This window comes from Mus musculus, chromosome 16, assembly GCF_000001635.26.
Source record: "Mus musculus strain C57BL/6J chromosome 16, GRCm38.p6 C57BL/6J".
NCBI classification, from domain to species: domain Eukaryota; kingdom Metazoa; phylum Chordata; class Mammalia; order Rodentia; family Muridae; genus Mus; species Mus musculus.
The window spans coordinates 90977867-90995989 of NC_000082.6; the positions used below are offsets into that span (position 1 = coordinate 90977867).

Genomic DNA, 18123 nt, shown 5'->3' on the forward strand with positions numbered 1-18123 from the left:
TCAATGATAGGTTTCAAAAAAAAGTCAAAACAGTAAAATTTATTTACTTACATAAAATATATCTCTGCCACTGAGAACTTTATACAACTGGATTTTCATTTTTGAGGCAGAAGCTAAGTTTCTATAATCAATTAACTAATTCTCTGGACAAATTAAGATCATTAACCAGAGAAGAAAAATCAGTTCCTTTCTATTTCTGCCTCTATACTTCTTGAAAACTACGTCCTTCCTAACGCAAAGAGAGTGCACCAGCAGCACCCCATGGCTGACTTACAGGACAGGGAAGAGCTGGCAGCTCACTGCTTCTCCAGTTTAAATACTCACTGGCTGAGCCTCTGCCTTCACTAGACACATGGTGAGTAAACAGTAAAATAAACATAAACAATGCCCCTTGAGTTGAGTTACAAACTATCAAAATAAAACTCTATAGAAATACACATGTAAAAATGGATTTTAAAATCCTAAATTAAAATCTTGAAAACTTCAGATAAAGTTAAAATCCATGCATACTGTTTCAAGAGACAGGCCGAAATAAAAATAAAAAACCAATGATCACTCCAATATACATGCAGGCATCTGTCTGTCTGTCTAAAGGCATGCTAAGGAAGAATAGAAGGACATAGCCTCAGCTTTCAGAGTAGATGAAAGGAACAGCTAAATCTCAAGGTGTCTGAGAGCTGGGGTGGGGCCGCAGAGAAAGGCAAGAAGTAAAACTAAAGGTGAATAAGAAAAGAAGGCCCTGCTTCATGACTTTAATCAGCTGAGAAACACAGGCTTTACAGGAGCACTCGGGATACACACGGCACAGGCAGTGATCTTTACCTCTAAGCCAAGGAATGCCTGCACACTATTTGTTCTATCCAGACAATCCAAGCAGTTTGTTCGAACTGTACCACTCTGGCACCTGCAACAATTTCAATAAAGTTACATGGCTAGTTTACAACACGAATAAAGCATAAACAAACCGGCAGCGACAGAGAGGACTAAGTTTAGGTGCCCTTCTACTTCCTACTTTATACCATCACCATTTTCAGGCAAAAAATAACCATAAAAATATGAAACAGTTAGCATCTACACACACCTAGCATCTACATGCTAATGTTTTACCACATGCTTTTCATTACATATCTACCACACATTTATTTTAACTAAGCCTGAAGTTAGAAGATAAACATACATTCGGGTTTATAATCCTACTGCTCTTTCCACAAAAATAACAAATATTTTGGGAATGGTTTTTTTAAACAAACAAACAAACAAACAAACAAACAAGAACTCTTCTACTGACTGCCCTATAAAGCCGCTATAACATAAAAACACAAATTGAAAAAAGCCAATGACTTTGATCTTTGTTTATAAGTTTACTTCAATCTAAAATCTGAACTTTAAAACCTTTCAACAATTTTCTTATTCCATATGCAAAAGCTAAGGATATAAGTTACAGCAATGCAGACAATAGGTAAACATTTCCCTTTATTTACATGTAATGGTCATTTCTAGAGTCAAGAATGATTGAAACTTCAGCTTTCCTAACAGCATGAAGTTGGAAGCCAGGTGAACAGCAGCTCTAATGCTTCCCAGACACGTGACCCGGAGCAGCTCAAGCCCATGCCTCAGTTTCCACAGATGTGGAAGGCACCATCATAGACCCTATTTGTTACAATAAAGACACCCACACTGCTGCCCCACACTATTTCTAGATGATGGAACTTATTATGATTATTTGCTGAAATATGGAGGAAAAAAACTCTAAGCTTAACATAAAGTACTAAAAATACTGTGAAATTATAAACTACAACATAAAAAAGAAAAATTAAAAGTTCAATGTTAACAATAATTTTATACCAAAGTTCCAATTTAAAGAGAAGAATAGAACCGTCAAACCTTTGAACTTCACTGCCATCGAAATAAAAAAATCCATAATCTAGAAACTTCTGGACTTGTGGTTTGAGAATACTGTGTAGTTTTTCTGCCTTTCCTCCTTTAACCATTTGATGATAGTCAAAAGACACCATGTGGATATCAGAAGCGTGTTCAGAGGCTTTTAAATGACTCTGAAAGGAAAACGGCAAATGTTCACACAGGTGTTAGCTGTGGCCTACTGCTGCAGCCCCAGACACACACTTACATTCCAAGCTGTGGCGTAGGAAGCTCTCTGAAATTTTACTAACCCCCAAAAAACTCTCACTGACACTGGCAGCAAAAGGAACATTTTTTGATACTTAATGGCATTTATTTTCTAAAACACATACACTATCCCAGAGAGACTGAGTGGCAAAATTAATTCAGGGAACCTAGTTAATATTTTAGGTTGGCTTAGAAAATGAAATAGTTTTTAATAACCAGTGTTTTATTGTTATGAACAAATTTAGTAAGTACTTTTGCCTTCTAAGAATCTAAAATAAAGTACCTTAATTTTTAACACAAAGTCTAACCAGAGATTAAAGAATTCATCTTTTATGCGCTCATTCAATACTATGTATATTAGCTTCACCTTTAAAACATGACTCTCAAAAGCACAATGTTTAATTAACAATAATTTCCTCAAAACAAAACAAAACAAAACAAAACAACAAAACAAAACAATAATTTCCTCGCCGGGCACGGTGGCACATGTCTTTAGTCCCAGGACTTGGGAGGCAGAGGCAGGCGGATTTCTGAGTTCAAAGCCAGCCTGGTCTACAGAGTGAGTTCCAGGACAGCCAGGGCTACACAGAGAAATGCTGTCTCGAAAAACCAAGTTAAAAAAAAAGTTATAAGACACAAAACAAAACAATAATTTCCTCATAATCTTAAAAAATAGTTAATTGGGTTATTTTTCCACTTAACTAGACTCCTAATTTAAACCTCAGAAAATGTTTTCTGGCTATTCTATGTATCTTACATAACAAAATTTACATCGATCCAAAACTGATTAATTATTTTGCCTATACTGCATTCTAACGGCCTCAGAGAGCTAAAGGCATCACGGGCCCTAACTTGTTGTGCCTCGGAGGCCCCTTCGCACACAGGGGAGTCTGATTACTTTGCTGGGTTCCACTCTGGGTGAGCAGAAGAGACAGACGACAGTGGTCACACTCACCTGGAAAGCCTTGCTCAGCATATGCTCGCCTTCCTTAGACCCAAGCAGATTCACTACTATCTGTTTACCATATAAGTCCTTAAGTGTTCGGAAATGCCTAGTGACAAAAGACAGGACACAGTAGATAGCCTTCTCCCAGTATACAAGAAACTCATAAAATTTGCTAACTTGGTGATACAAATCCATCCTACATGTTCTCAAACACCTGCATTTATAAAGTTCAGTAAGTTCAATTTTCTCTCTGACTTGTGGATGCCACACTCTCACCCCCTGGTGCTCTGGAGTCGTCCAGCCTCTGGCTTACTTTCCATTGTGAAGCTAACAACAGACAAGGCAGGTCATAGCACATTGGGCCCTTCTGATGACCACATGCTTCAGGGATATTCAGAAGGGCCCCCTGACTAGCTCCAGCCCTTGAAGGATCCCTTAGCTGTGGCTTTTCTTCCCACAGTTTCTGTTACCTGAAGTCAATCAGGGTCCAAAAAAGCTAACATTTCTCTGTTCCTGAGATGACATTATGCACTCATTTTAGTACAGTATAGTTATAATTCTCCCACTTTTAAAATTTTTTATTGAGAATTTCATACATGCAATAATACAATTAGTTATTAATAAGAGTTAATTTCTCACTGTGTCTATCTATAAATGAATATTAATATATTTATATATGCTCAAGAGAAACTTTAGTGCAAGGTGGTGTGGTTAATATAACCCTGTATTCATGAGGTAATACTGGAAAAAAAGCAATTAAAAAACAAAGAAAAGGCAATAATAGTTTCTGATATAGATATCAATGCCACACAAAGCAAACACAACATGAACCTCATCTATAGTACTACACAAAAATAACCAGTTCTACCTGTCAAAGGCAGGCGCATTGGCTTCAAATCCCCTTGACATACGAACACGATGGGATCCCACCTAAGGCAAGGAAAAAGACTCAGTCATTACCCAAACCACCATCAGGACAAAAGAAGTGTCACCCCTGCAATCCAAGTAATCCATTTAGTGAGCACCGTGCATGAGAGGCCTGGCCCGCACTCGGGTGATCTGTGTAGACTTCAGGGGTCCCCTGTTCTGGGTTGTAAGGAGAAGTCTCACAGAAAAGGAATGACGGTCAGGTGTGCCGGCACACAGCTGTAACACCAGCACTCAGCTTTACACTGACTGAAACAACAACAAAAAGCCCAATTGTAGAAACTTAGATTTAAAAAGTAACATCAGAGCTTGGCTTAGTATTATTTGTTGTGTGAACCATCTAAACTTAGCATATAACAGAGAAGGTTTTTCTCTGTTTTATATCTTATAAGACCTAACAAAGATAGAAAGAAAAATATATAACGTGAAACAGCCAACATGCAAAATTCACTTTTATTTCCATGACATAAAAAAAACTGGGGCTGGTGAGATGGCTCAGTGGGTAAGAGTACCCAACTGCTCTTCCCAAGGTCCGGAGTTCAAATCCCAGCAACCACATGGTGGCTCACAACCATCCGTAACAGAGATCTGACTCCCTCTTCTGGAGTGTCTGAAGACAGCTACAGTGTACTTACATATAAATAAATAAATCTTAAAAAAAAAAAACAAAAAACAAAAACAAAAACAAAACTAGGAAGCTGGGCATGGTGGTACGCCATTAATTCCAGCTCTTGGGATTCAGAGATAGGAAGAATGCCATCAAATTCAAGAGTAAACTGGTCTACATGGATCCAGGCCAGGGCTACACAGTGAGACCCTGTTTAAAAAAAATAACAAGCACATGTCTTTGATCCTCATAGTGGTCATGTATGCGTAAATGACAAAAAGGAAATAGAAAAGCAAAAAGAACAAGCTACACCCACTAGGAAATACTCATTGACAGCAATTTTTTGAAGGAAGAGATTTTTGAGTGCTTTCATACATATTATTTACCTTATTTCAAACTTAAATATATATTCTGTTTAAGTTCCATGTAAGTAATTTTTTTTAAAAAAGGTTCAGATGAGAGATTTACATTCCTGACCAAAATTTCTACTTTCCCACGTAGCCTATTAGTAACAATGTGCACATGTCTTTTTCTCTATAATGGTAAAGACTAGTTATCTCAGCTCAGTAAATCTCTAAACACATTAAAGAACAAACCAAACCAAGCCAGTCCTTCCCAGAGCTGGTAGGATGGCTCAGTGGTTAAGAGCACGCATTGCTCTTCCACAGGACCTGAGTTCAAGCAGCACCCATGTCTGGTAGCTCACAAGTGCCTGTAGCTGTGGACTCAGAGAAGGGGAGCGTGGACACAAGTCCTTCGTGCATGTACACGTCTCCTACCCTACCCCCACCCCCACCCCAAATATAAAGAAGGATGTGATTTCTTCCTGCAGACTCAGACTTTCCAGGCCAATCTCATGGCCACATAACCACAAGAACAGAACAGCACATGCTACAGAATTAAAAATGATGTGCTAGAGGAGGAAACAAGATGGAGACTATCGCAATATCTGCCTGACATGGGTTATACTTCTGTTTTCACACAGGCAAGAGGAGTTACTGAGAAAGACCTCAGAGATGGCAGAGGAGAGACGGAGACAGCCATAACAGATGCCAAAGCTTGACGTGCAAACCTTCCTCTGATCTGAGACTTCTGGATCAACGTTCTCCAGAAGTCTTTTCTGCTAATACAAGAACAAAGCAACTTGTTAAAAGGGGCCGAGGAGGAGCTCTGCCATATCATTACGGAGTCTGACAAACAGACCGAGCTCTGCTATGCTTCTCACCTCCACAGTTCAGTAAACCCAGCCTCAAAATGGCCACAAGCTCCAGACAGCTCATCACCATAAACGAACGAACAAAGTCAGTCCCTAAAATAAATTCTCCTCCCGAGAATACATGAAACACGGAAGGACCATTTACAGCACTCCTAAAGCAAGAGGCCTAGTTTTGTTCCACAGGACAGTTAATCCTTGGCATGGTTTTTTTACTTTTGAAAATCAATATCTATTTCTATACTTTCTTAAAAATAAATAATGTATTTTTATTCCTTAATTACCACTCTTTTAGAACAATGGAGGAAATGTTTTAGTACAAAATATATTCACAGAAAGAGTCCATTCTCAGGAGGCTAAGGCAGGATAACTGTCATGCATTTGAGGCCAGCCTGGGCTACAGAGTGCTACACCAGCCAGGCCTATATTGCAAGAACCATTTGTAAAAGCAAAGACCAAGCTGGGCCTTTAATCCCAGCACTCGGGAGGCAGAGGCAGGTGGATTTCTGAGTTCAAGGCCAGCCTGGTCTACAGAGTGAGTTCCAGGACAGCCAGGGCTACACAGAGAAACCCTGCCTCGAAAAACCAATAAAAAAAAAAAGAAGAAGCAAAGACCAACCTTTTCTTATTCGTTGAAGGAAAGTTGATTTTAGAGACTACTAAAGTAAATAACTGTGAAAAACAGAAGTAGGCATCCCTCCTCAATGAGTCAACAACAGTACAGCTAGGTCATAATTTAGGATAATTCTTAGAGTATCTTAGTGACTCAAAATTCACTGTCTCTATAAAGAAATGCATGGCTGACAACACGAAAGTTTTCAGAGAACAATAGTCAGCAAGACTCCCTGTGAGGTGAGACCGTACTACAGGAGAAGGAAGAAACAAAGTCCAATCCAGGGGACTCCTTTCATGTAGCTCCTCAGGATCCAACTTTACTAAACAGACTATGATTCAGAACTTCCTGAGAAAGTATCAGAGAAGCAGTACAACGCAGGGCCTGCAAACCAACCACTGCTCCCAAAACAGAAGCATCCACCTTGCACCAGGCTGGGGCTTTCGGACTATTCTTAAAGCTGGTACTCAACCATTCTCCAAAGATCTCAAAAGCATAGAAAAGGGGCTGGTGAGATGGCTCAACAGATAAGAGCACCCGACTGTTCTTCTGAAGGTCCTGAGTTCAATTCCCAGCAACCACATGGTGGCTCACAACCATCCCTAACAAGATCTGGCGCCCTCTTCTGGAGTGTCTGAAGACAGCTACAGTGTACTTACATATAATAAATAAATAAATCTTTAAAAAAAAAAAAAAAAAAAAAAAAAAAGCATAGAAAAGTGAGGCTGGGCCGGGATACTTTTCTAAGAGTGTCAGCAATCTGCTCCACGCTTAAAACAAAGTCTACACCTGGCTGGATGTGGTGGCACACATCTTTAAAACTAGCACGCAGGAGGCAGAGGCAGGTGACCTCTTTGAGTTCAAGGCCAGCTTGGTACATACAGAGGCTCCAGGCCAGCCAGAACTACAGTGAGACCCTGCCTCAAAATCAAAAGCAACAAAACAAAACAAAATAAAAACCCACCAAATTCCAAAGCAAACCCAACCAAAACAAACAAAAAGCCTCACACCAGTCAGACTAGTCATGACAATAACTAAGAATTGTAGCAAAACAGAACAAGTATTCATTGCATTGTTAGTCCTTGGCATACCTTAAGTAGGCTAACACTGGAAAATCCCGAGGCCTCCAGCTTCTACAGGGGAAGCAAGGCTTTGTTTTCAGTATCATGCTCAATCCTACCTGGAACCCAGCGTGATAGATCACACATACCACAGGCCTATGAGACCCAGCCTCCTAGATCACACACACCACAGGCCTATGAGACCCATCCTGCTAGATCACACACACCACAGGCCTATGAGACCCATCCTGCTAGATCACACACACCACAGGCCTATGAGACCCAGCCTCCTAGATCACACACACCACAGGCCTATGAGACCCATCCTGCTAGATCACACACACCACAGGCCTATGAGACCCAGCCTCCTAGATCACACACACCACAGGCCTATGAGACCCAGCCTCCTAGATCACACACCACAGGCCTATGAGACCCATCCTGCTAGATCACACACACCACAGGCCTATGAGACCCATCCTCCTAGATCACACACCACAGGCCTATGATGAACATGGCTCTTTAAAGCACTAAGCACTTCTCAATATAATTCATGTAAGAATATACTTCTGGAAAATAATTTAATATCATAAACTTTTAAAACATATTTTGTAAACATTTTGTAATTTTACAAACATTTTATAAAGATGAAGTAGTTATGTTTTTAAAAATGAAGTTAACGTGGTGGCGCACGCCTTTAATCCCAGCACTCGGGAGGCAGAGGCAGGTGGATTTCTGAGTTCGAGGCCAGCCTGGTCTACAGAGTGAGTTCCAGGACAGCCAGGGCTACACAGAGAAACCCTGTCTCGAAAAACCAAAAAAAAAAAAAAGAAGTCAAATATCATCAGGAATACCCTGAAAATGGTAAGGCCTCGCAGATTACAAAGCAAAGGTCGGGGCTGGAGAGATGGCTCAGTGGCTAAGAGCAGTGACTGCTCTTCCAAAGGTCCTAAGTTCAAATCCCAGCAACCACATGGTAGCTCACAACCATCTGTAATGAGATCTAACGCCCTCTTCTGGAGTGTCTGTATACACTACAGTGTACTCACATACTTTATTTATTAATAAAGTAAATCTTTAAAGTCTACACAGCAATCCCAGGAAGGAGACAGTACTGCCATCATTCTCATTTACAGATGAGGAGACTGAGACAGACAGAGGAATTCGATCTCTTGTGCAAGATCACCCAGCTAGCAATGGTACATAGGGAAAGGGGTGTAACTAAGTCCAGGAACAGAGACTGCTTTCTAGCTACCAAACTCTCCTGCTTTAAAAGAGTAACTCATTCTATACTAAAATAATGAGAAAATAATAATGAAAACATTTTTTAGTCCTTGAAATTTAAAAACTTAAACAGGCTCCTGAGTTGCTACAGTTACATGGTTTGAAAGTGGTCTGTCCCTTAAGTCTTCATGCTTTGGAGGTTTGGTGCCCAGGGCGGCAGTGTTGGTGATGGTGTGGAACTGTTAAGAAGTAGGGCCTTGTGGGAGTCATTAGACTATGGGGAGAAATGCCCTGGGAGAGAATGCTGGTTTCCTGTGGTGCACTCTTAAGGGAGCCAGTAGTTACAGAAGCCTGAGCTATATATGCGACTTTCTATATGCTTCCTGTTTAACGACATTTCCCTATATAACCTGTGGTAATGCCGTCAAGTGTCACACTGCTTTGCCAGTTGCCAAAGGAATGGGCCTGTCCAATCGTGACTTCCGATCTCTAAAATTATGAGCCAAAATAAAAATAAGACTTTTTTCTTTATAAAATTGGCCTCATTACGATAAATCACTGCAGTGCTCTAAAAGCAGCTAATACAGAACTGAAGGAACCATGTCTAAGATACCATGTTCTGCAGAGCCTCACTTACACTCCACACAATAGCATCATCAGGGAAACTGAAGGACTATGCTGAAAATTTGGACAATGTGGAAATTTTCAAAAGAAAACAACAATAACAACAAAACAACTGGCCGTCAGGCACATACTTGCAACCCTGGTTGCTCCCAGAACAATGGAACAGATCCTCGGATTTGTATGAAGGAAGAGACACAGTCATCTAAGTATATAACCTACAAAAAAAAATCCAAAGGAAAACCTGTTAATTCTGTATTAGAAAAGTAGCTACTGAAGTCTCTGCACTTGATAACCCCTTATATAGAACTGTCCTGATCAAAGCAACCACAACAGGATACTAACATTTTCAGTTAATGATAATATTGAACAAGAAAACAGTAAAATGTAAAAATCACATTTAAACAAGAAACTCCTTTTTAATCTCACTGTTTTATACATATACCCTTATATTTCTTTTAATTTGTTCCTTAGCCTTTTTATAGTTTCTAAAACCTGATTTAAAGATCTGACTTGGGCTGGGTTATAGCCTGAAACTTTATAGTTACATAGTTCCACAGCCAAATGTCATAACTTTAAAATTTTAGGTAGCACATATTTATCTTTAAGAGTTGAATTTATTTTCACATAAAATATTTTTATTAAGCCATCTTGCTCTATAATTGAAGATTTTAAAATTCACTGTCAAATGTAGAGCACTGACTATGTAACAATAAATACTTAATTAGTATTATTTTATACCTGTGTGATTGTGTTCTAGGAAAGCCTTTCTTAAGGCCCATAAGTAGTCAAGAACATCAACACTATACATGCCAAAATGTATTTGCAAACTCCAGGTAGCTATCACCTAGCACGTCCCGTGTCCCTCACAAGCCCATTACCTAGGACTCCCTGAGCCTCTTACATCACAGTAAGAAATATACAGCACTCTGTTACCTGCTCTGTCTCTACAAAGTTGGCAACATGACCATCATCGTTGGTTCCCCGGACATTGAACCTTGTCCCAGCTCGTTCACAGCTTAGTCTTGAGATGAGGCAAGCTTTTGCCTGTTTATGGGCAGCATAAATGGTTCTAATCTCTACTCCCCCACACATGAGCCGTAATAACCAGTCATCGCAGTTCACACCATAGTGCTTGAGATGCAAATGCAGAGACTGATTCCTATGGGAAGAAGGAACTGCATTAGGTCACTAACGACAAAAGACCACAGAACAAATGTTATAACATTAGAGTATTACTGTTAAAATGTTCCCCAAATAAAGGATACATTTACATTTGCTATGCTAAAAGCAAGGTTATAAAAGGAAACTCAGATGCTTAATCAGGTAAGCTAGTGAAGTAAACACCTGTGGCTTTAGTATTGGTAAAACATTTCTGGTGTATAAACTACAACAAGCACAGAACTTACCTTGTCAAATGGAGTTTTGCAAACACACCCTACTTTAAAGAGACTTATATATAAGATATATAAGGACACTTATATATAAGGCTATATTTTAATGAAGTTTAAATAACCAGCATAGTTAGTAGCTGTCATATCACACAATGTAAGGCACAGTGTTTTCTATGTCTCCAAAAACTGTTTTTGTTTCAGTTTTGGTCACGGCATCTAGGACCTCACTCATTGGATAGTAAATGCTTTATCTCTGAGCACACCCATAGACCCATCTAAACACTGGAGTACTGCAGGTATCAGATAAGGCCTAGTGTACAAATGTGAAGGGAAAAATGTTTTATTCAAGCAAAGACGCAGCCCAATGGTCAAAACCAAAAGATAAAAATATTTAGTGTCGCAATGACTAAAGCATGGATGGAGGAGTGAGCCCTAGCAAGTTAGTCTTCTCCTGCTGCACAATACTCTTCAGAAGTCTGTCTCTATTGGAACCTCAGTCTTCCACAGAACACATATGGAAGACTCTGGAGTATTCTAAGGAACCCACTAAAAAAAGACACCTTTCAGCAAACGACTCTGCCAGTTCAAAAGTTACTTTTCTATATTATTGTAAGCTCAGAGTTTTAAGATGTTGACCCATCTTAAATGGACTTTAAGTGTTTTACAATACCCTGGTATCTTACAAAGAGAGAAAAATAAATGTGATCGCGCCCTCTTGAACACAGTAACAAGGAACACAGCTGCCTTTCAGTTAACACTAGGTGGAGGCCATGCACACTTGTTATAGACCAGCTACCATCCTAAACCTTCCTGCTATTTACAAAGCAAACTGGAATGCAACTGAGAGATGCGACCACTACCAGCATCATGCGATGTCCGACAGCCATTACTTATTTAGAATACCGTGACTTACGCTCTCATACTTTACTATTTATTATTTACACTGATCTGAGGCAAACCTCAACCAATTATGACCCAATATGTCCAAAGATCAAGCAAGGGCTATGCCATGGTGCAGACAAGTGATGCGGTTGTCCTCACTTAAGTGGAGCTTAGATCTGAGGCATTGGGAGCAGGTAGCTTTTCTCTGCTCTGTTGTCAATTTACATTTCCCCTTCCTGTCAATGTATTGATGTATTATTCTATTTACATGTATGCCAAGTCTTGAGTAGTAGCAGCTTAAACTCTCCAATGAAATATAACCATACAGTTCTTGAGAGAGGTACTTGGCAATCTAGCTGCAAAGCTTACTGTATATCTTTCAAAGGAAAAAAAAAGACAAAGCTACAATGATGTGAAGTCTAAAACTTCCCATTTTTTCTAGGCAAAATTAAACTGAAGTATTTCAATCTTTAGCAAAACACAAGTTCAATCTATTGACCCACTGGACAACAACCTCCCTCGGGCTAAGATCTAAATATGTCCTGATCCCCACCTTTAATTAACAAACAGAAAAGAAAACAGAATTAGTCTACTAATTAAACTGTAAATGCAATCGCACCTGCTTGGATCTCTCCCGTGCTGTCCATCTGAGATGGAGATAGGAGTGAGGACAGAGGGCATGGCCAGCTGCCCCAGCTGGGCTATGACTATTTACTTCAAGGGCTTCAGGGTTTCTTTCCCACTAGAAAAAACATAGGATCTGCAAAGGTTTCACTCTGGAAAGCCTCTCTGTGCATGCTTGACAAAAGCACATTACATCTGTCTTCTTCTAGTTTGCCAAGCCCGAGTCCCTGACAGGCAGTGCTCTACAGCCTTTGTTTATTCTGTCCCCTCTGCTCCACTCTCTCTCCTTTGAGTCAAGCCTCTTCCACATAAGCTATGACGTTTGGCTTCTCTCCTCAAGCTGTCCTTAACTTGGAGCCCTCTCAGAGCCGGGGCAAATGTGTCAGACCTGAATGTACAAGCCAAGAACCACGCATGATGCTGAGCGGGAGACGGGGGATGGCCTCAGAAGCAAATGCCTGGAATCTGAAGACCGAGGTGGGTCAAGAGCACTGTCCGAGGGGCTTTAGCCTTACAATGTATGGTAATATGGTGAAAAGTAATTTCTATCTGCATTAAAGAGAAGTCATCACTGCTGCGGGCCACAGACAACAGAAGCAACATAACTGGAAGCACTGAAATGCAGTCTGCTACAATGAAGCCACACAACTTTCAGTCTGATGTGTCTGCTCACCATTTGTGCTTGCCTACAGCATAGCACGTTAGCAGTGTCATGCAACATAGCCTGAATACCCACTCAGGTTTTCGTTACTGCAGTGCTAGACTGTGTCCTAGTGCAGGATTTCTTCAGAGCCTGCTGTTCACATACCAAGATCATCTACTCGGGCTAGAGGAGCACTCAGCCGCCTACTATGCACAAAGCATGTTCAATTTCCAGCACCAAAAAAGAAAGAGGACCAGCTCCTTACAGTCTTAAGAGGAAAGTAAGAAAGTGCTGCTTAGAATGTCGGTCCTGTCAGAGATGAGACCTCGGAACTAAGCTAGCGAACGAACGAGTGACACCTACACTACAAATGCCAGAGATGAGTGGTTCTCAGATGTAAGCACGGTTCCCTCAAGGTCAGGAAGATCGAGCACCTAATTGCTTCATCCCATCTGGCAGCTCCACCAAGGGGCCACCATGCTCTGCTGCAGGCGCGGGGCAGGAAAAAGTAGGCAACCATTTCCAGCCTCTGTTCTCTCCAGAAACTGCCGCCCTGGAGCCCATTATGCCCCGATCTCGGAGCTACCGCACAGTAAATCATCACAAAGGAAGAAAGATACCACAGACTCACCAGAAAAACCTATTGTCGGTTGTGTGCTCTTGCATGCTTCGATGTGCATTCAGACTCAGATCTAAGCTGACTCCAGATGCAGACCATGCAAAATAAAAGTTTCCCGAGTTCAAAACTTTTCGTACTTCCGAAATGCGGTCCTCATCTGAAGCATCAACTCGCAATGATATAAACTCAGTGGAAGTAACTCGGAAAACTTCAGATTCTTGGATTTTCCCCACAGACATGCATCCAGTGACTAGGACCAGATAGTGCAGCATGGTATCACCTGCAAAAACCAACGGTTTTACTGGATAGAACATCAATGTTTGCAAGCCTATAGCTTCAAGTTACATAGTTTCTTCTGACTTCTTCCTGTGTTTCTATCTTTAAAATCTTACATTGTAATTTTTTTGTTTCTTTTTTTGAGCTAGTCTTTCTACACTGTATAAACGTCTAATCCTCTGGCCTAAACCTTCCACACACAGGGATTAGAGGTGAGACCACCATGCCTAGCCATTCTGATTATTTATCAATATGTTTAAATTTACAACTACAGGTTTTTTTTCTAGGGGGAAAAATCTTGTTTAAATACATTCAGTATGTGAGGCACTAAAACATTAATGAGATTAATGTCACATTTACAAAGTTATTTTATACCTAATCTAAGGTTACAAAATTTATAAAAATAAAAAAAAAAGGAAAGAAAAAGAAAAAGTTGCCTTCACTACTTTACTGATGGACAGGAAGTTCAGAGAAGATAGTAAATGTCCCAGTTGCTTATAAATGGTTAAGTTTTAAAATGCCATGTACATCAGTGAGCTGAAGATGGCAGAGCATGGGAACAAGGCCTTGGTGACAATTTATTAAGCAATCTGATTCATGAAAACTTTCAGGCTTTGTGTGGTTTTGTTTTCTATCCTTTTTGTGGCAAAGGGATGATATTGGGGTTCATTCTGTGGACCTAACTCCTGAACACCAGGATTTTCAAATTTTTCATGTAATGGCAACAAAAATCTTATGAAATTAAGAGTTAGCAACATAAGCACTGGCACAGGCAGACATAGCTCTGAACCTTGGCTCTTATAATCCAGACTAAACTGAGTATGCTAGCATGATCAACCTGTAACATAACCCCCTATGAAATGGGATTAAAACATTTATTTCATGGAACTCAAGACAAGAACAGTAAACGATCCAGCACGCCCTTTTGCATATGACAGATTACTAACGAGGGTAAACCTCTACTTGATAGCCAGTGCTGCTCAAAGAGACTCCATCAACTCTTGGCAGCACACAATAAGAAAAGTGCTTGAATCGTAATGAAAGCCTACTGTATAACTAAATCCATACTTTTGTTTACTTACTTTTAAAAACAATTTTCATAGTTAGACTTCATCAAGGAAGAAAACCACATGTTATATATGCATGATAACGCGAGCTTACTGTCATACACAGACCATTAAAAACATGGTTAAGGCCCAGTCTCTGAACCACACTTCATGTCATGCCTTTATACACAAACTTCTAATCATAAAAGTCACCCTGAAGACCATGGTAACATTAAGTAGGGCTGGAGAGATTGCTCAGTGATTAAGAGTCCTGCTCTTTCAGGGGACCCAAGTTCAATGTCCAGCACCCACATGGTGGCTTTCAACTGTCTGAACTCTAGTCCTAGGGGATCTGACACCCTCTTCTTAATTCAGTGGGCTATGTGCACATCTTTTACAGACATACATGACATGCATCAAACATTCACACACATAAGAATAAATGATTTTAAGTTTAAAAAAGAACATTACATAGCAGACATTTCTGAATCTAAAACAGATGCCTTTCCCACAATACACTAGGGGAATCAGTGTGTTTACCACACAGACACCTATTCCCTAATACACTGAGAAGAAAGATACTGCTTTCATTGTCTGCTGATGTATTTCAATAGAACACGCTCCTTGGATCCTAAAACTCTATCTAGGAAGAAGCATATTTATTGTGTGTGTAGGCGCATTTTCTCTGCATAAATCTATGTTCACTACATGTAACCCTGAAGTTATATATGGTTGTGAGCTACTATATCGGTCCTGGGAAGCAAACCTGGGTCCTCTGCAAGAGGACCAAGTGCTCTTGACCACTGAGCCAGACAGCTGCCAGCAAAGACAGTCTGCTTCCTTTAATGGTGTGATCTCTGATGTACCGATCACACATCAGGAATGGATCCCACAGCCAAGAGTGCTTGACCAATGCATAGATAGGTTTGAGAGAGGAGTGGGGGAGGGAGGGACAAAGAGAGATTGAGAGAGAGGAAGGGAGGGAGAGAGAAAGAGTTAGTATGTTGGGTGAGGATGTGGGCATAGATCTGGGAGGAGTTGGGGGGGGTTGAATATAATCAAATACATTACATGAAATTCTCAGTTAATAAAAATATTTAAAAAGATTATCCTAATGAATGTTTAAAAGGTATATACTAGTTAAGGCTCAAATACTGGGTTTGAAATGATATACAGGTAGTCTCTCTCATCTTCAGAACTATAAAAACAGAAATGAAAAAGTAGATTAACCACACGGAATAACAGACTTACCAAGATTTAATCGTAAAACTCCCAAAAGTCCGTATGCATCCAGTACTTTGGCATATGTGCCTTTAATAGCCTCCTTTTCTGCAGATGCTGTTAAAAATAATAATTGAAAACATTAGAATCTATTTAGTTGTAATGCCAGACTTGAAACAAAGCTTCAAAATGGGATCGTTTTCCCCATTTATCTATCTATCTATTTTCTCTTTTTTCTCTCTCTGTCTTTAGACCAGCATGACTTGGTTTCCCCCTATGTCACTGGGTTATCTAGTCTCTGGTTCTTGACCACTCAAGCTGTGTCAGATCTGGGTTCACCTCGTGAAGTGAGCCTCGAGTCAAATCAGTTGTTGGTGGGTTACTTCTGCAAGCCCTGTGCCACCATTACCTTAGCATATCTTACAGGCTGGACACTGTTGTGAATAAAGGTTTTGTAGCTGGCTTGGTATTTACATTACCCTTGATAATGTGCAGAATACCTTTCTGTATCAAGGATGCTGGAACATAGGGATGAAGTCTCTGTGGGCACCAGCTCAGTATCTCCATGTTTGATATAGGTGACCTCTCCAAACACCAGTGTATTATATTAGGTATTCTGTCCAACTAGTAGAAGAACTTTCTTGCTGGAGTTACAGAATTCTGCCCATCTAAGGAGTCTGTCTTCTTGTTGATAGCCTGTTTTACTCACTCGTTTATCCTGGACACAGAAGCTGAATAAACTGGTAAATGCTGCAAGCCACTGCTTGACCACACGGTTTAGCATGGCAGTGGGGCAGTCTTTACTGACCTTCCTCTCACTTCCTTTGCTCTAAGCTGAGGCAAACTTGCTAATGAGCTCAAGCCAGGCAATAATTTCCCTAGAGCAGGCTACTATGGTTAGTCTACTGATAAAAAAATAAAATAAAATAAAAGACAACAACAACAAAAATCCCGGATGTTTAAAGGCAGAACCTTCCTAGCACTTAGCAGATCCACATTTAAGATACAACAAAGAACCAAGGAACATAAACCACATCTGGTATTTCAAAGAATTTCAAATAGCACATTCTGAAGTGTGAAATTCAAACTTAGCCACTGCCCTCCGTTCCCTGTCCCACCTCTCCCCAGCTCGAGGAGGCTTGCTAGGTCACAGGATTCCCTGTCCTCATCACACTTAGCCTTCTCCCTCCCCTCTGTCCACACCACAACCACAGAACCCTTGGCAGGGCTCCTGTATGCTGCTCTAGGAAAGCAAGTAAGCAGATTGCTCTGACCTCCCATTTCCTGTCTATCTTCTCTGCAGACACAGGCTCTTCTCAATCTACATCTTATCCAAGATTCCTTGCCAATTCCTTGGATTCCAGACTCTTATCTTAAAGCTCTTCCCCAGAGTTCCACATAGTATCTCACTTCCCCATCTGCCTCTCTCCACCCTGTCTACTCAAGCTTCTCCTCCGCGGCTCACTTTGGCCAGCCGGGGACTTATGGTCAGTTAGCTGGCAGCACAGGCTAAAGCTAAATGACTCAACTAACACCATCACATTCTCTAATATGTTCATTATTAAGTGTGGGCCTTTCTGTAACCAGTATGAAACTAGAGTGGGGAAGACTTTTAGCATGCTAGGGGAATCGTGTCTTCTTTCACATATCTAGCCGTCCTAGCATTATATTGTTCTATGTGTTTATGGTCAATTCAAATTTAAAATTTACAACAAAAACTGAATTGTTTTCTAAAGGAAACTACAGCTGCCTTTCTTAAGTGCTGCACTTCCTCATTCAGCGTACCATGGGTGGGGCTGGGAGTGGGTCTCAATTTTTCATGGCAGAAAATGCGGTTTCCAGGTCAGACTGCTCTACGGAGTCCCTCAGGCTACATGCTGTGTGAATTTAAAATATTATTGCTGTCATTGGAATGAAGGAATTACTGATGTATTAGTGTCAGCAGCAATTAGGTTAAATTAGCAGTTAGCAAAAAATCACCATTAGGTTCAATGACCACAGCCAGCAAGAGTTAAAAAGAAAATGTAACTTAATATTAAGTAATTCTCTCCCCATATGAATAGTCTCTGTAACCTAAAT

The 18123-nt window shown here is 40.4% G+C and overlaps 1 protein-coding gene across 32 annotated transcripts in view; it reads right to left on the reverse strand.

The window, feature by feature from the left end:
• The window catches only part of Synj1 (synaptojanin 1), a 77636-nt gene that overhangs the window by 41775 nt on the left and 17738 nt on the right, over positions 1 to 18123 (reverse strand). For all 32 annotated transcript variants that reach the window (XR_876128.3, XM_030248904.1, XM_030248902.1 and 29 more), the window contains exons 3-10: positions 16075 to 16161; positions 13514 to 13781; positions 10276 to 10501; positions 9474 to 9557; positions 3942 to 4003; positions 3083 to 3179; positions 1885 to 2054; positions 823 to 904 (exon numbers count right to left, since the gene is read on the reverse strand). Coding sequence is in view for 31 of the 32 variants with exons in the window: in XM_030248904.1 (XP_030104764.1) it covers positions 823 to 904; positions 1885 to 2054; positions 3083 to 3179; positions 3942 to 4003; positions 9474 to 9557; positions 10276 to 10501; positions 13514 to 13781; positions 16075 to 16161 (1076 nt within the window). In the remaining variant the exon portion in view is untranslated. The remainder of the gene's footprint in view (positions 1 to 822; positions 905 to 1884; positions 2055 to 3082; positions 3180 to 3941; positions 4004 to 9473; positions 9558 to 10275; positions 10502 to 13513; positions 13782 to 16074; positions 16162 to 18123) is intronic.